Source organism: Papaver somniferum, unplaced genomic scaffold (genome assembly GCF_003573695.1).
Source record: "Papaver somniferum cultivar HN1 unplaced genomic scaffold, ASM357369v1 unplaced-scaffold_65, whole genome shotgun sequence".
Classification (NCBI taxonomy): Eukaryota; Viridiplantae; Streptophyta; class Magnoliopsida; order Ranunculales; family Papaveraceae; genus Papaver; species Papaver somniferum.
In genome coordinates, this window is record NW_020649304.1 from 5626944 (window position 1) to 5642954 (window position 16011).

Below are 16011 nucleotides of genomic sequence, written 5' to 3' on the forward strand. Positions count from 1 at the left end.
TAAGAAGGCGTTCGTCTTGTATTGAGGTGAGGTTCTTTGCAATGATCATCGGAAGTTCTTCTTTATCACCCAAGTACGCGTACTTTAGGTGGATTGGAAGCGGCTTCAGTTTTAGTTTCGGTGCCTGCACAATAGAAGGTAAAGGAACCTCATTAGTTACGGGTAAAGAAATATAAGAAATATTACCCGTTTTTGCTTCTTGTAGTGTCGTTAAAGCACCACACATCTCCACCAGTTCTTTGGATAACTTAACGTCCAGGTTCGGTTTTCCATGAACGTCCAAATCAATGCTATTCCGTAGCACAACACCAAGTTCATCTTCAACATTCAAATCAAACATTTGTTGTGCTAACGAACCAATAACATCAATAGAGAAAGCGGAGTGAGCATCACTAGGATAACGCATGGTTTCAAAGATATTGAACCGTATTATTTCCTTATCAATTTCCATAGTGAGTGCACCACTATCAATATCAATCTTCGTTTTTGCAATCTTCATGAACGGTCTCCCAAGAAGTAACGAAGTAGATGAACAATTATCTTCATTATGCATATCCACAATGTAGAAATCAACCGGAAAGATTAACTGATTCACTTGAACTAACACGTCCTCTACGACTCCCTTAGGATATATATTGGACTTGTTAGCCAATTGAATAATGATCTTTGCCTCTTTTAAAGGTTTGAGATTCAAAGAATCATAAACATCGGCTGACATGACACTAATGGATGCTCCCAAATCATCAAAGCACGCTCGAATCGTCGATTACCAATGGTAACCGGTACTGTGAAACCACATGGATCTTCACACTTTGTAGGCATCTTTTTTTAGTAACATAGTTGTAGCACTTTCGCCCACCTGAGTAATCTCATTAGCAATCAACCTATCCTTCCTTGTACAAAAATCCTTCAAAACCTTGGCATACCTGGGTACGGCTCTGATGGCCTCAATAAATGGAATGTTGATGTGTATTTTGCTGAAAATATCCATGATCTCCTTGTCTTGAGCTTGCTTCTTCGACATGGAAAAACGACTAGGGAAAGGAGGTGGTATGGTAAAAGTGAGAACCGTGTCCTTAGGTTGGCCGTTTGAGGTTGGCTTTGTCTTTGGGACAGTTTCCTCCTCTACTTCCTTTTCGATGTCGTTACTAGCCTCTTTTTGTTGATGTGGCTCTTTATTTTGTCTCCCACTTATTAGAGTGACTGCATTAACTTGCTCTCTTGGGTTCACAAAAGGTTGTGATGGCAACTTTATCGAAGCTTGTGCCTTTAGTGAATTCATATCGGTTTCCAATTTCCCTATATGAGCCTGCAAGTCTTTAATAGCATTGTCATTCTTTTGTTGATATTGCAGATTTTGTTGGTATATCGCCTTTTGTTATTGGGAAGCTTGATCTTTATTTTGCATCATAGATTTCATCATCTCTTCTAGACCAGAGCTCTGGTTCTGTTGTTGAGGTTGAAAAACATTTTGTCGCCCAAAAGCTGGCATAGGAGCCGCGGCTTGCTTGTTGGCATAACTGAAATTAGGATGATCTTTCCAACCAGGATTATAAGTATTAGAATATGGATCATACCTTTGCCTTTGATTAGGGAATAAAGCATTAACCTCGGCATCCTCTTCGTATGGTGGAGAAACTACCGAAGTTATACGATGAATCGTCTTTTTAATGGTACTTAACCGGTGCTCTGTATTTGGAGATTCTCCCATCTCTCTAACTCTTCTAACATTTGAGTCTTTCCTTGTATAAAATTGTTGTGCGTTTGAGTCCATAGTCTCAATCAGACTAGTTGCTTACAAAATCGTCTTCTCAGTAAGTGAACCACCACCAGCTGCATCAATCAAGTTTCGTTGCTCTGGAAGTAATCCTTCATAGAAGTATTGAATGATGAGTGTTGAGGATATGTTGTGATGGGGGAAGCTTGCCACTAACTTTTTGTACCTATCCCAGTATTCATAAATAAACTCCCCAGTAATCTGAAGAATACCACTAATCTCTTTACGAACAGATGCTGCCTTAGAAGAAGGAAAATACTTCTCTAAAAATAGCTTTTTTATTTCAGTCCATGTTGTAATACTCCCAGGAGGAAGGTAATACAACCATTCTTCCGCTGAATCTATTAAAGAGAATGGGAAGGCTTGCAGCATTGTCGTATCACTGTCTTCGGTACTTTGCCTAAGACTTGTCATCTTCGGTTGAAATTTTCGAATATGACAATTCGGATCTTCACCCAGAAGTCCCTTGAACTTTGGTAGATGATGAAGTAGATTCAACTTCAGCTCCACTGGGTTAGCGATTGTAATACACAATGGTTGTGAATCTAAGCATGGAGATGTCAACTCTCGCAGCTTCCTCTCCACAGGTGGAGGTGGTGGAGGATTCGTACCGTCGTTCACCATTGTTGATGTAGAAGATTCTTCTAGCGTTCGCTGACGTGCTTGTAGTATTGTTCCTCTAAGAGTTTGAATACCGCACCTCTGGTATTCCCAGTCTTTCGGTGCCAGAGATTAAGTACCTGAAACCACAAATCTGGAAAACGAAATTAAAAACTAAAAAGAAAGTCTAAAAACAAGAATAAAACTAAGAAAAATAACAACTAAAGCTACCGACTGCTCCCTGGCAGCGGCGCCAAAATTTGTATGGGTGTCGTAGGCTCAACAAATTAATAATCTTATTTCCACACAATTAACTGATAATATAATGGAAGTAAGGATCTTTCCCACGAAGAGCAGTGAGTTTTAGTTGTTGAAGTGTCACACAGGGGGGTTTTGTTTTAGATTGTGAACAAAATAAATAATCAAAACAAATATAATTGTATTGTATTGTAATCAATGGAGAGAGATATGATCGAGGAATACTTCCTCGTATATAAACCGTCAATGAGTTATTATAATTGCCTACTCGTCGTTAATCATAGATTATCACCAACCGTGGAATAACAGCTAGATCAATGTTATCCCTTAAATTCCTTATATCACTGGATACGGAAGTTCTCGCCTACCAGATTCTATTCACCCAAACCACCTAGTAGTAGATCACTCAAGGTGTAATTTAGTCGAATGCTTTCTCTTTTGTGAATTTATAGGTTGATCCTACTAGTTAGACTCTTAGATCAAGGTCTACTTTTTAGTGTTGTTTATACACAAAATCGCTCCACAGAATCCCTCTGCAAGGTTTTGTGTTCTCTACTTGTGTAAAGGTTATTCGACGATTACTTATCTCCTAACTCCATACTAGCAATAGATTGAATCAACAAATCAATTTAGTTGGTCACCTAAACAATCTATCAATCAATCATAAATATTAATTAGTATAAACAAACGATAATCATATGAAGAACTTCAAAGTAGATTAATATAATAACTCAAATCTTGTTTACAACTTAGAATTCATCCTCAATCAATAGGTATTTAGCTACTCATGGATGTAGAAACACCCATGATATACATATGAGAAAAGTAAAAAGATAACGTTACGATTGAGAATCGCTCTGAAACCCTAGCTTTGGTATTTCTCCTCTCCAAGACTTACAATTTCGTGACCTAATGATATGATATCATTTTACAAAACCTAACACCTTTTTATAGGTTTACATTGCTTGGTCTTCACGTATTTAGTTCGGTTCAAGAACCCGACCCAAAATAACGAAATAACGTTCCCAAACGCGCCCTTAGGCATTCTAAGGAGTTTATACACATTTTCCTACTTGCTAGGTATGCGTACCCGTACGCGTACCTAAAATTCCAGCAGAAATTTTCGGAACTAGGGTATGCATACCCGTACGCGTACCCTAGTGTCTTGGGTATTCAATAAAAACTCGTTTTGGCCACAACTTCTTCATCCGAACTCAGAATGACCTCATTCTTTTTGCATTCTTTTTATCTTTCAATTTTATTCAAGATGATGATGAGAGATCCTTAATTTGAATGAGTTAAGATCGGTCTTTGGCCCTTCTCTTGATTTTGAGCGTTTTGCTCTTTTTCGTCGCATTTCTTCCACTTCTCTTGGACTTGGGCACTTGGATACTTGGAATACTTATCTTCATAGCTCTTTTCAGCACTTTGTAGCTCCTTTTTGGATGATTCACCTATTGGAGACAAATAAGAGAAAACAAAAGTAATAATACGAAAATATGCAAGAATAATAGCTAAAACAAGTATGGAATGAACACTAAAATCATATGAATTATGCACTTATCATCAATGCTATAATTTTTTGGGTTTTAAGTATGTTCCAAGGGAAGCTAATCGAGTTGCGGATATTCTAGCCAAAGAAGCCAGAAGATATGTGCATAGTGTTAATTGGAGAATTGTTGCTCCTTATTGTATCCATCAGTCTTTATTAGTTGATAAATCCAAGGCTGGGATGTTACAACACCCAGTTTTACACAACTCTAACACAGATATTGTAAGATTCTCATGTGACCAAGTTTTGGTTTACTGCTTTTAATACATTTTCATTCTAAAAAAAAAAAAGCACTTGCTGAAATGAAACTGATGAGCATGCCACCTTTTTTCTCAATTCTTCGTTATTCTCATCTCTCCTTTTCTTTGTTGTTGTTTAGATATTTAGAGCTCTGACTTTTAAGTACTTCAATTACCATTATCTTATGGATACACCAGATTCATAAATTGGAATATATCAAACGGAGCAATGCGACTCTCTTTTCCTAATAACCAAGTTAGGGAATCCTCACTTATGTGTATTGATAACAAGCCGAGAGTAGAATGTATTTCGAGTTGATAAGGATGCGTTACATCTCCTGCAACAAATTCATTCACAACTCCATCAACCTCAACCACGCTACAACCAGGTGTCCTTTTGATTCCTTTATCACTAATCATTTTTCGGATTCTATGTGCATCATCACTTCTACGTGCACCCAAATAGATGTTCGATAATTGAACATAAGTTCCATCTTCCTTGACGCCGTTCTCATTTTCGAGTTTTACAAGTTCTTCAACTGCAAGTTCTGCTAGTTCGACATTACCATGGCCTCTGCAAGCACTTAGTAAAGCACCCCAGACAGATGCAAGAGGTTTCATTGGCATTTTACGAATGAGCTTAACTGCTTCATCCAAATGACCTAATCGACAAAGTAAATCTACCATGCAACTATAATGTTCGTGTTTGGGTACAATTTTATATTTCGCTTCCATATTTTCCAGCAGGAACCAACCTTGTTTTTCAAGTCCTGCATGGGTACAAGCCGTTAAAATTCCAAGAAGAACAACTCCATCTGGCTTTATTCCATCTTCGTTCACCATTCTCCCTAAACAATGAATAGCAACCTCCGCAAATCCATGCACTGCAAATCCACCGATCATGGCAGCCCAAGAAAAGACATTTCTATTTTGAATCTTCTCAAATACTTCTACAGCTTTATCAATGCAACCACATTTTGCATACATATCAACTAAAGCAGTACCCACAAAAACATCTTCGATGAATTCTTCTTTCCTGTGAATATATTCATGAATCCAAATTCCTTGTTGAAGTGCTCCTAAATGAGCACAAGCTGTAAGACCTGTCGCAACGCAAAACTCATCAGGTTCGACTCCAGATATAAACATTTCGCGGAACAGAGTCAATGCTTTAGAATCGTTGCCTAATCGAAGATACCCATTTATGAGCACATTCCATTGAATGACATCCCGTAGAGGAATTTCGTCAAACACCATTTGAGCTTGAATTAAACCACAACATTCGAGATAAAACCTAAGAAGAGCTGTTTGAAGATGACGATCCGATGAAGCTAAACCATTTTTAAAAATCCATGCATGGATTTTCTTACCATCAGACAATAAATTAAGCTTTGCACAAGCGATGAGAATGAAAGGGAAAGTGTGATAATCAGGTACAACAAGGTTATTGTTATTACCCTTATCATTCTTGCTGTCATTAAGCATGAGAAGAAAGTAATGTATAGAGAGGTGGGGTTGAGAGGAACTAGAGTAAGCTCTAATGAGTGTGTTGTAGATGAAAGCATTAGGGGCTTGAGTTTGCTGGAAGAGGAGAGAAGCATAAGATAGGTTACCATGGGAATAGAGAGAAAGAAAGGAAATCAGTTTGCTGATTGCATAAGTGTTTTGATGAAAGCCATTGGTTATGAAAATGGCATGGATGGATTTGAATTGCTTATGATTCTTGCATGAACTGATGAGTGACATGCACCATTTCCATGCTCCAACACTGCCCATGAGACAATTGGTGTTCCATCCGATGCACCCCAACGGCCAAACCTCTTTTACAGTCGGCAAGTGAGGTCTAACAATATTTTCACGTGAATCATGTCATATAGACATACAAGGGACACTAATTTTTCCTTCTGGGAAATCTACTTCGCTCTGCTCGAGCATTTTTAATATCATGGACAGTATTCAATTTAGTAATTTCGGTCTGAAATTTAAATGAAAATATCTTAACCTGTTTCATTCATCAAAGTTCATATACCCCAAAAAAACACCCACACACAACATCAGAAATCATGTTGGGCCTAACAAAACAGGATATGGCCTTCCCCCGGTGTCTTCATCCAAAATAGTGAAAACTACAGTCACACCCATTTTTTAGAATTCTCCCACTATCAGACCCACCGACAAAAAACTTCACAGGGATATGGCCTTCCCCTGGTGTCTTCATCCAAAATAGTGAAAACTACAGTCGCACCCAATTTTCCCCCAAAACTTACTCGCTCGCTCATATTTTCTAAAATTATACTTTCGTTCATATTTCGTCTTCGTTTCCTTTGGAGGAGCTATACGAAACTAGGTTTTGTGGATCGTAAGGAAGATTTGAGGTATGGCGGATGGCTGAGAAGATGCAGATCGAGAGATTGATGGGGTTCTTGATGATTATTGAAGCTGTTATCAGGTTGACAGAGAAGAACAACGGTCACTGTTGGTGATTTGAGAAACTGGGAAGGAATAGAGGATGGATCTGAGACATATACTTCAACACCATTGGGAAGAGGTTCAGCCATTAAGACAGCAGCTTCAATTATCGCTGCTTGAACTCCATCTCCATCCATGGATTTGATTTCGTTTCGCTTCCAATTTCTCCGTCAATTTGCTCTTCTCAAACCACTGTTCTTCGCATCCACTAGTAAGTACCTATACCTTGCAACCTAGCTAGCTAGAGCCTGTTAATTCAGTACAATGTTTTTCTCTATCTATCAAGTCCGGTAAGGATGTCCGTTAGCAGCAAACATGCTGGTGGTGGTGATATCACACGATGGACCAAAAGTGATCATCAGACGTTGGATGATAAACAAGCAACCAGTGACCCAGCAGTTTCACCTTACTTGCACCATCCATCCCAGTCTTCCCAATCTTCTCCATCTCGATCTCCAATTTCAGGTCCAGTTATCTCATCCTCACCCCTCCCTGAGGATTGTGATCATAATGGCAACCGGAACTACATTGGAAGGGTTCCTTTCCGAAGCTGTAGTTGTACCTACAACCACTCGGGAAGATGACTATGGCAGGAAGAGGGTGTTTCAAGTGATACGTATAGAAAACTGGGTTGTTGCTTTGATTTCAGGGGTAACCTGGGTTTGGATGGATTGGGGAGGTGATTCATGGTTTTGTGGTGAAAACTGGGTATTTGGATGCTGATTTATGTGTGGGGGTGTGCTTTGATTGATATGTATGTGAAGAGCAAAGCAGATTTGGTTTCTGCGAGGGAGAGTGTTTGATGAAATGCCGGTGAGAAATGTTGTTGCTTGTACTCAAATGATTACCAGATATACACAATGTAGGTTTGGTCGAGAAGCATTTGGGTTGTTTGTTGATATGATATCGAGTGAATTTGAGCCTGATACGTTTACGCTTAGTAATGTTATTTCGGGTTCAGCTGAACTTGGGAGTGTTCAGTGGGGACAACAGTTGCATTCTAGAGCGATACGAATGGATGTTTGTGTTGGATGTAGTCTTGTTGCATGATATGTACGCGAAATGTTCAAAGGATGGTTCAATGTATTTGTGTTTGTTGTTGTATTTGTTGCTGCATTGAAGTAGGTGAAAGTTGGTAGTGGTGGATTGAGAGGTGCGGATGGAGGATAATGGTTTGCGTGGGAGTTATTGAAACATAAAAGAAGATGCTGATGTGGTTATGACTGCATAACATGTCATGCAGTCGAGAAAATGTCTGCGTAACATGTTATGCAGTCGTGGAAATGGATGCATAACCTGTTATGCATCTACAATTTTTTTTTGCATAACTTGTTATGCAGTCCAGAAAACGGTTGCATAACACGTTATGCAGTAACTTTTTTGTTACTATTGAAACCAACAAAAATAAAGACTGCATAACTTGTCATGCACCTACAATAATATCTGCATAACATGTTATGCAGTCGTGACAATTGATGCATAACCTGTTATGCGTCCGAAAATATGGCTACATAATGCATTATGCATCGAGAAAATAGATGCATAACCTGATATGCATCCGTAAATATGGATGTATACTGCATTATGCATCAATTTTTTTTATGTACGCACTAAAATCAACCAAAACAATGGTTACATGACTTGTTATACATGCATAACTTTGTTATCCAAATGCATAATTTGTTATGCAGTGGAGAAAATTGTTGCATAATTCGTTATGCATCTGCAGAATGTGGTATGCATCTTTTTTGGTGGCTATGTGGCTATGTATCAAGTTTTCGAAAATTTTGCCTAAAATTATGATCACCTCCGATTTTTTCGTGAAAAACAAAAATTTGATATTCTTGTTTGTACTCGTTGCGTAGCTCTCTTAAAAAGATTTCCAACGATATAAAATTTGTAAAATTCCAAGGCGCGGATTTTTAGATATGTTATATCCAAGTTGCGTTGTCAATTATACCCCTGAGCATAACCTGTCATGCGGATGCATAATCCTTCGTGCATACATTTTTAATAATTTTATATAATTACGGGTGTCACAGAAATAAGTATGGGTGTTACGGTACCTAAAATTAATTGTGGGCATGACAATGAGAATATTATTTTTTTTGGGCCTACGCCTAAGTTTCCCTCCAAAATATGAACCATGTTTAGGGCATACTTAAAAATTTTAGGGCATACCATGCAAAGACAAAAACGGGTTATTATATAATAATTTCAAACACCCCTTATCCATCTGTTTTGTTTAATTTCAAAACTGCCCATATTTACTTTTTTAAAATAAAAATTTTGAATTTTTTACAATATTCTTTTTATTTATTTTTTTTAAAACGAACTTTTTTTTTAAACTTTTTTAAAAACTTATTATTTTCTAATTTTTAAAAAATTATTATTTTCAGATTTTTTTTTTTAAATAAAAAAAGTTAATGATTTTTTTTAAAATTTTATAAAAATAATTTTCTTTATTTTTAACACTTTAAAAACTTTTTTAAAGAAAACCTTTTTAAAAACTTAAAAAAACAGAAAAAAAATATTAAATAAATTAAATGAAAAAAAGAAGAAAAAATTTAAAAATTTAAAAAAAACCAAAAAAATTTAAATGACAAAATAAATAATAAATAAGTAAATTAATAAATTCATTGAGAGTAACTAAATAATTACCTATCCTTGGATACCCCTTATCACCCCATCCTAGTTAGGATAATGGTTTTGTATGCCTCAAAATTTTCTCATATGCCCAAAAACATGGTTCCTTTTGTAAATCCTTCGTGTCATACCAAGTACCAAGCTAATGACCATTAATTGGATGCAAGTCAGCATACTGATGCCACTGCATGGATTGACTAATAACACATTTACGCAGGGACGGGCCTAGCAAGGGGCTAATCCGGACTATAGCCCGTCCCTAATTTTAGTTGGATAAAATTTTTATATAGGTAATTTTTTCAATATTAATAATTAGCCTACCTCTATTTATGATTAGCCCTTGCAGTTGTAGCACAATTAATTTTTAGCCCAATATCTTGTTGGAAACATAGAATTTCCTTGGTCACATCCATTTACTTTCCAATTTTTCTTCTATATAAACCATAAATTTCTTTATCTAATGATTTCAATCAATTTTTGTACTTAAAATTTGCGGATCTTAATCAAAAAAAATTCTATCTATCTAGTATTTTATAGACAATTTCAAGCTAATCATTGTTCATATAACTCGTTCCAAAAAATTTGTCGCGCCCTTCGGCCGCATTGACAATTAATGATATTCTAGCCCTACCCTAAAGGAATTTCTGGGTCCGTCTCTGCATTTAGAGGAATTTCTGGGTCCGTCCCTGCATTTACGTGTTATTTTAACACGTTCAATCGGGCAACTAGCTAAGTGGGATACCATCCTTATGAGTATACAAAAGAGAGAAATGAAGGTGCTACTCTATTCTCTGCATCTTTTCTTACGGTTACAAGAGATAGTCTACATATGAGAGCCCTGTAGTGGGTATATATAGTTGTCGTACAATGAACAGATAAAACCTTACAGTTGATAACCATCACTAAACAAGGGACACGTAGACTCTATGTGTCTTCTCCATGTAAGTTTTCGTGGGACCCACATAAGTTATGTGGTGACCGGTGGATCAGCCACCTTGACAATCTTTATACAACACTCCCCTTGGATGATCCACCGTTCAGAAATATTGCCTCATTAAAACTTTGTCAGAAAAATCCGATAGGACAAAAACTGGCGGCTTTAAAGTACTGGTGATGATAGTCACGAGCTTTCTTCGTTGTTGAAACAGTATCAGGAAAACCATTTAGAAAAAACCTGACCTTAGAGTGAAGTTGGTCACCGCCATGAAATGCTTCCTTTGTCAAAATTGCGTCAGGAAAACCACTTAGGACAAAACCTGGGCGTCGCACCTCAAGAACCTCTATGGATATGCATCTTGTTAGATGGTGATCATCGTTCTAAGATTGTTATCTCATTAAAAACCTCGTCAGGAAAACCCAGAGGAACAAAACCTGAACGTAGGAAAATATGAGTCCTCAGAACAATGATAAACCCGCAGATGTTGCCTCGTTAAAACCTTTCCCGGAAAAACCCAAAGGGATAAAAACCAGTACTAAGGAAAAAGAGTACAACATTTCAAACTGCGGATAGCAGTGGACTCGCATGCCTCATTAAAATCTTGACAAGGAAAACCCCGTGGAACAAAACCTTGACTAAGGAAAAAGAGTACACGACGTAATGTCCAACATGCACAATATCCATAGACTTTTGTGGCTTTACTCCCCCTCATGAGTAGCCTTCTCAGTGAATCATTGTGCCTGATAATACTGCATAGAGGCCACGAACCACCTTTTAATGTCTTCAGCAGCTTCTTTGTCTTGAGAAACTCGGTTCGATTTCTATTTATGCAGTTTCTTAATGATCTTCTTATAGTACAACCTTTTATTCTCCACTAGCTTTGTCTGAACAATCGTAACCGATTGAAGAAAACAAGTATCTTCTATTTACCAGACTATTAGCTAGAAGAATGTTTAGCTTCTTCAAAAACCTGATAAAGATCAAAAACTCAAGCAGTCCGATTAGCTTTTCTCTGTGGGAGACATCCAGCGATCTTTCACAGAAAGATCAAGCTTAATGGTACTACGAAGATGAAGGGGTTATCTTCGGACCGATGTTTCGATATTGGTATTGGGACAAAGCCAGACTTACGTGTTTACCGCAAACCCAATATCAGGTATCTATAGCATATTTCAGCTGATATACCATTTACACATCCTTTGTGTAATGCAAACCACAGAGTGATACACTACCTTTGTTGAGGTGTAAGACGATCAATCTTAAATGTAAGAGATCGCGTAGCTGTAATTATGTCAGCTTGTCCATTTAAATATGTCCAAACCTTAAAGGTTGACGAAATTTAACGGACTTCCAGCTACAATGCTCAACCAACAGATTGAGACCTTGTTTTACCGAGAATTCATCTCGAACTCCTGCTTTAAGCATTTTTGTGCTATGGAGAATTCTTCAGGAGTTCCAATAAAGTAGATGTTGCATAAATCAAATCTAGCAAATGCACAATTTATGAGCATATAAGATGGTCCACATATCCCTGGATAAGCATTCACTTAGACGATTGGCCACTTTCGTCCTTATTGAGCAAATGCATATGACATGGTAATTCTACTGAAAAACTTCAGGAATTTACATGCAGTTTTATGTATTTAGTCTTTCATACAGATCTGCAACCACATCAACTAGATGCACATCGAGTCCTTAAAGACTACAAGAAAAATACCAAAAAGGTAGATGCATCCATAGTAGGGAATATGAAACAAAGAAATCCATCTCAGGTTCCTGTAAAAGACTATGTGTCGTTAGTTGACTTTACTTTTCTCACCATGCACATACACCCACCTGTAGCCACCAGGGGTTGCATTATCGGATGTCGGAACTGCAAACACCCGTTTGTGGCCAAGAGTAGCTCACATTATCAAGTGTTCGGGCTGCAATACCAAATTTATGCATTTTTGCGAGAAACTGTTGTTCTGCTTTGATCTCTCCTGGTTTAACCAATCATACCTTTGATGACATTTCCATAGAGAGTGGTTTAAAACAACAACACCTACGGTAGTATCAGTGGATGCTTTGACTATGTCATCAACAATTATTGCATTACGATCGCAAATTTCTCTATTGCATGCATGCCTTATGGAAATCCTCTCATTTTGAGGTTTCACAGCCTTTGCAGAGACATTCTCTTATTAGGAGAACTATACTCAGAGAAATTAGATCTTCCACTGATAGTCTCTTTGAGAGCATTATCTTTCAATGATTGTGACTGGCTCTTCCTTTTAAGAGGTGCAGAATATTTCAAGTCAACTAGTTATCCACGCTCAAGGTGTGTTCTAAGTGACACACTTGCTACTACATTTACATCTTCTCAAGGAAGCAATTTGATTTGCAATCTCTGAAGATGTCAAATCTTCGGCATGTCTTTCAGTGATGAAAACATCAAGCTGAGATACATCCTGGTTTATCTTTGTGCAAACCGGGATACTTCACGCCGTTTTTCAGGCGATAGCCTTTCCTCCCCCAAACGGTGGGAAGACTTTCTCATCAAATTTGCAAATCTTATAATAGAGTAGTAACATCAGTGGAATATAGCATGTCTCAAACAGAAAAACATGACAATGGTTACATGAGTAATAAGTTCAAAGTGCACAAGAACATCAAATGTGCTCACCATCAATGCCCAAAGCATTACTAGGATGATAAAACATCAACGGATGACAAACAAGAGTTTCATTTAAAATCTATATGAGTATAGATACACAGTTACCACCAGGTGAGATGTCGAGTCATGTCTGACTGCCAGACCATACTTCCAGGAACCTGGTTAGTGTCTGTGGAAACTTTTTGTCAAGGGGTGGTGCTGCATAACAAGCAACCTCAATTAGTTTTCTCACGTTACGCTTTCATATAAGCATCAAATTTGTGACTGATGCTAAAACTAAGGTCCCAAAAGCGTACACAAGGGAGAAAACACCTCAGTATGAACAAAGGTCCATATCTGCCAATCATATAAACTTTGCCGATAATTCCTTTGAAAAGGGGGATATCCATCCACATCGATTTCAGTAGCTACTCTGAACATTATCGACAGCCAGTTAACGATCAGTTAATAACTATCTCACATCATTCTCTCGCGTAAGAGGATACTTTAATCCATTGATACCAAATCTGAACATGCGGATATCCTTCTCCTTGAGATATCGACGCAAATTATGTGGATACGCTCCTCGTCAGGAGTTATCAACTCATCATTCAAAGAGAATATGGACATTATCTGATGAGATTGGCATACCTCATATAAGAGGTTTTCGTCTATGCTGATAAGCATATTCTCAGACGAAACAATCGCTGCGATTCCATGGCATGCCTTGCAAGGACTTTCTTACGCCGAATCAAGCAAGCGCACTCTTGCTAAATCTAGCAAAGTAGACTCTAACACCTCAGGCATTTCTCGGTGTGAGAATTTAGATGAGACACAATTGGATTTAACCAATGTCGTCGACGATTCTCCCCCCGATCCTCGGGCGGGAATGTCTCATCAACAGAACATCCAGTTCCGCATTACTCTACCTATCAAGGGAGCAACTGGGTGCAGAAAGCAACAATAACACGCATCCCAGGAGAGGTAACTGATCAGGTTTCCTCTCTCGTTTACTGTCCAGCTGGAATAATTTCAAGAATTTACATTGGCATGTAAAATTAACAGTAAACTGTAAAATAAATTTTGTGAACATATACACTATCTCAATATCAGTCCTTGTCCTGCCAAGACGACCGATAGAGATCAACAACAATGAACAGCATTTCAAATGCACGTATCGTGTCTGTCACAACGATAGCAGAGCTTTACCATGCTCAAATATGGTTTATTCAAACCAAACATTATGCTACTGTCCTGTATTTCTCCACTTCTGGTGGTACGGGGTTTATCAGGTTCTTAAACCCGAGAACTATTGTGATTCCCATATTCAAATATGCCTACCACAATTGTATTTTCCTTCTTTGCCAAAGATAAACTTATTTGCATAGGTACTGCTGCAAATTTAGTTCACCAAACTCGTGATTTTAGGTAATAGCTTAGGCGACGAGAAGACATGATAGTAACTTTAAATATCATTTACAAAAATGTAACACTCATTATCGCTCGACGTTTGTACATCTACGAGGCGCAATTGACATTTGCAGCACTCGGTGTTTTTGACACAACATATACAAAGTGCAAATTAAGCACTAGATCTTTAAAGCTCGTGGATGCATATAATAGGCGCATATTATGTATGTCGTAAATCTAGCAGGAACACATAAGGGCGCAAAATATGCGACTCTCCTTATCGCTCACTGCAACATTTTATACGGTGCATTTATCTTCTCTAAAATCAAGCCGAACTATTTACCATGAAAAATCAATGGTGAAATAAGGAAGAAAATGTTCAAAATGTAATATATACAGTTCTGACATGATACCGACAAATCTCCAGCTTCATCTATTAGAGTCGACGAAATATTAATTTATCAAAGTCGAAATATGAACACATTTCTTAAAAGAAACTGTCTCGATATCAATTTGTCTCGATATCAATTGCAGGTCATTTCAAAGACCTCTGATAGAGACTGGCTAACCATGTTAACCCGGTGTCCATTTTTCATCGCATTCCGACCTTTGGTGGAACGACTTTGAGTTCCGAAGATTATTATAACAAAAGAATATTAAAATTTTGCTATCCCGCAGGATACAACAATTCCTCGCTCTGCCGATATTAACCGTTAACACCACAAAATCATTGGTGTACCAATAAAGGTAATTTTATTCTCTACGCTATCCAAAAAAGACGTGGAAAAAACTTCTTTTGGTCAGCTAAAGAGGAAAATAACAATAACGGTACAAAACTCAAATATTTGGTTAAATTCGGAAACCGAATAAAATCACAAATATGATTCGTTGTTAATACGTACCTATTTCGAATATCTCTTCATATACCATATAATTTTTGTGCTCCAAATAACACACACAAGGAACGGCAAGATGCCTAACTTCAGTTTTAACAAGTCCTAATCAAAATAGGAAACGAAGTTAGACACTACGAAAATTTATGCATAAAACTACTCAACAATAATTAAATGAAATATGTAAGAGTTGAAGAGAATTATCCTTTTCCATATCGTCTGTCCCCATGCCGATTGCCAAAGAGCAATTCGTGTTGATAACGTTTTGTAAATCCATTGTGTCATACCAAGTACCAAGCTCATGACCATTAATTGGATGCAAGTCAGCATACTGATGCCACTGCATGGTAGACTAATAACACATTTACGTGTTATTTTAACACGTTCAATCGGGCAACTAGCTAAGTGGGATACCATCCGTATGAGTATACAAAAGAGAGAAATGAAGGTGCTACTCTGTTCTCTGCATCTTTTCTGACGGTTACAAGAGATAGTCTACATATGAGAGCCCTGCAGTGGGTATATATAGTCCTTACAGGTGATAACCATCAGTAAACGAGGGACACGTAGACTCTAGGTGTCTTCTGCATGTAAG

At 37.6% G+C, this 16011-nt stretch overlaps 1 protein-coding gene across 1 annotated transcript; it reads right to left on the reverse strand.

Moving 5' to 3' along the window:
• Positions 1 to 4321: 4321 nt before the first annotated feature.
• On the reverse strand, positions 4322 to 6392 carry LOC113343755 (putative pentatricopeptide repeat-containing protein At3g28640). The gene has a single exon (XM_026587889.1). The coding sequence runs from the start codon at positions 6200 to 6202 to the stop codon at positions 4610 to 4612; it is 1593 nt and encodes a 530-aa protein (XP_026443674.1). The 5' UTR covers positions 6203 to 6392; the 3' UTR covers positions 4322 to 4609.
• Between the last annotated feature and the right edge of the window lie 9619 nt (positions 6393 to 16011).

What these genes read in the sequence shown, in the direction of transcription:
- LOC113343755 (XM_026587889.1), bottom strand. Translation starts at nt 6,202, where the DNA reads ATGGGCAGTGTTGGAGCATGGAAATGGTGCATGTCACTCATCAGTTCA.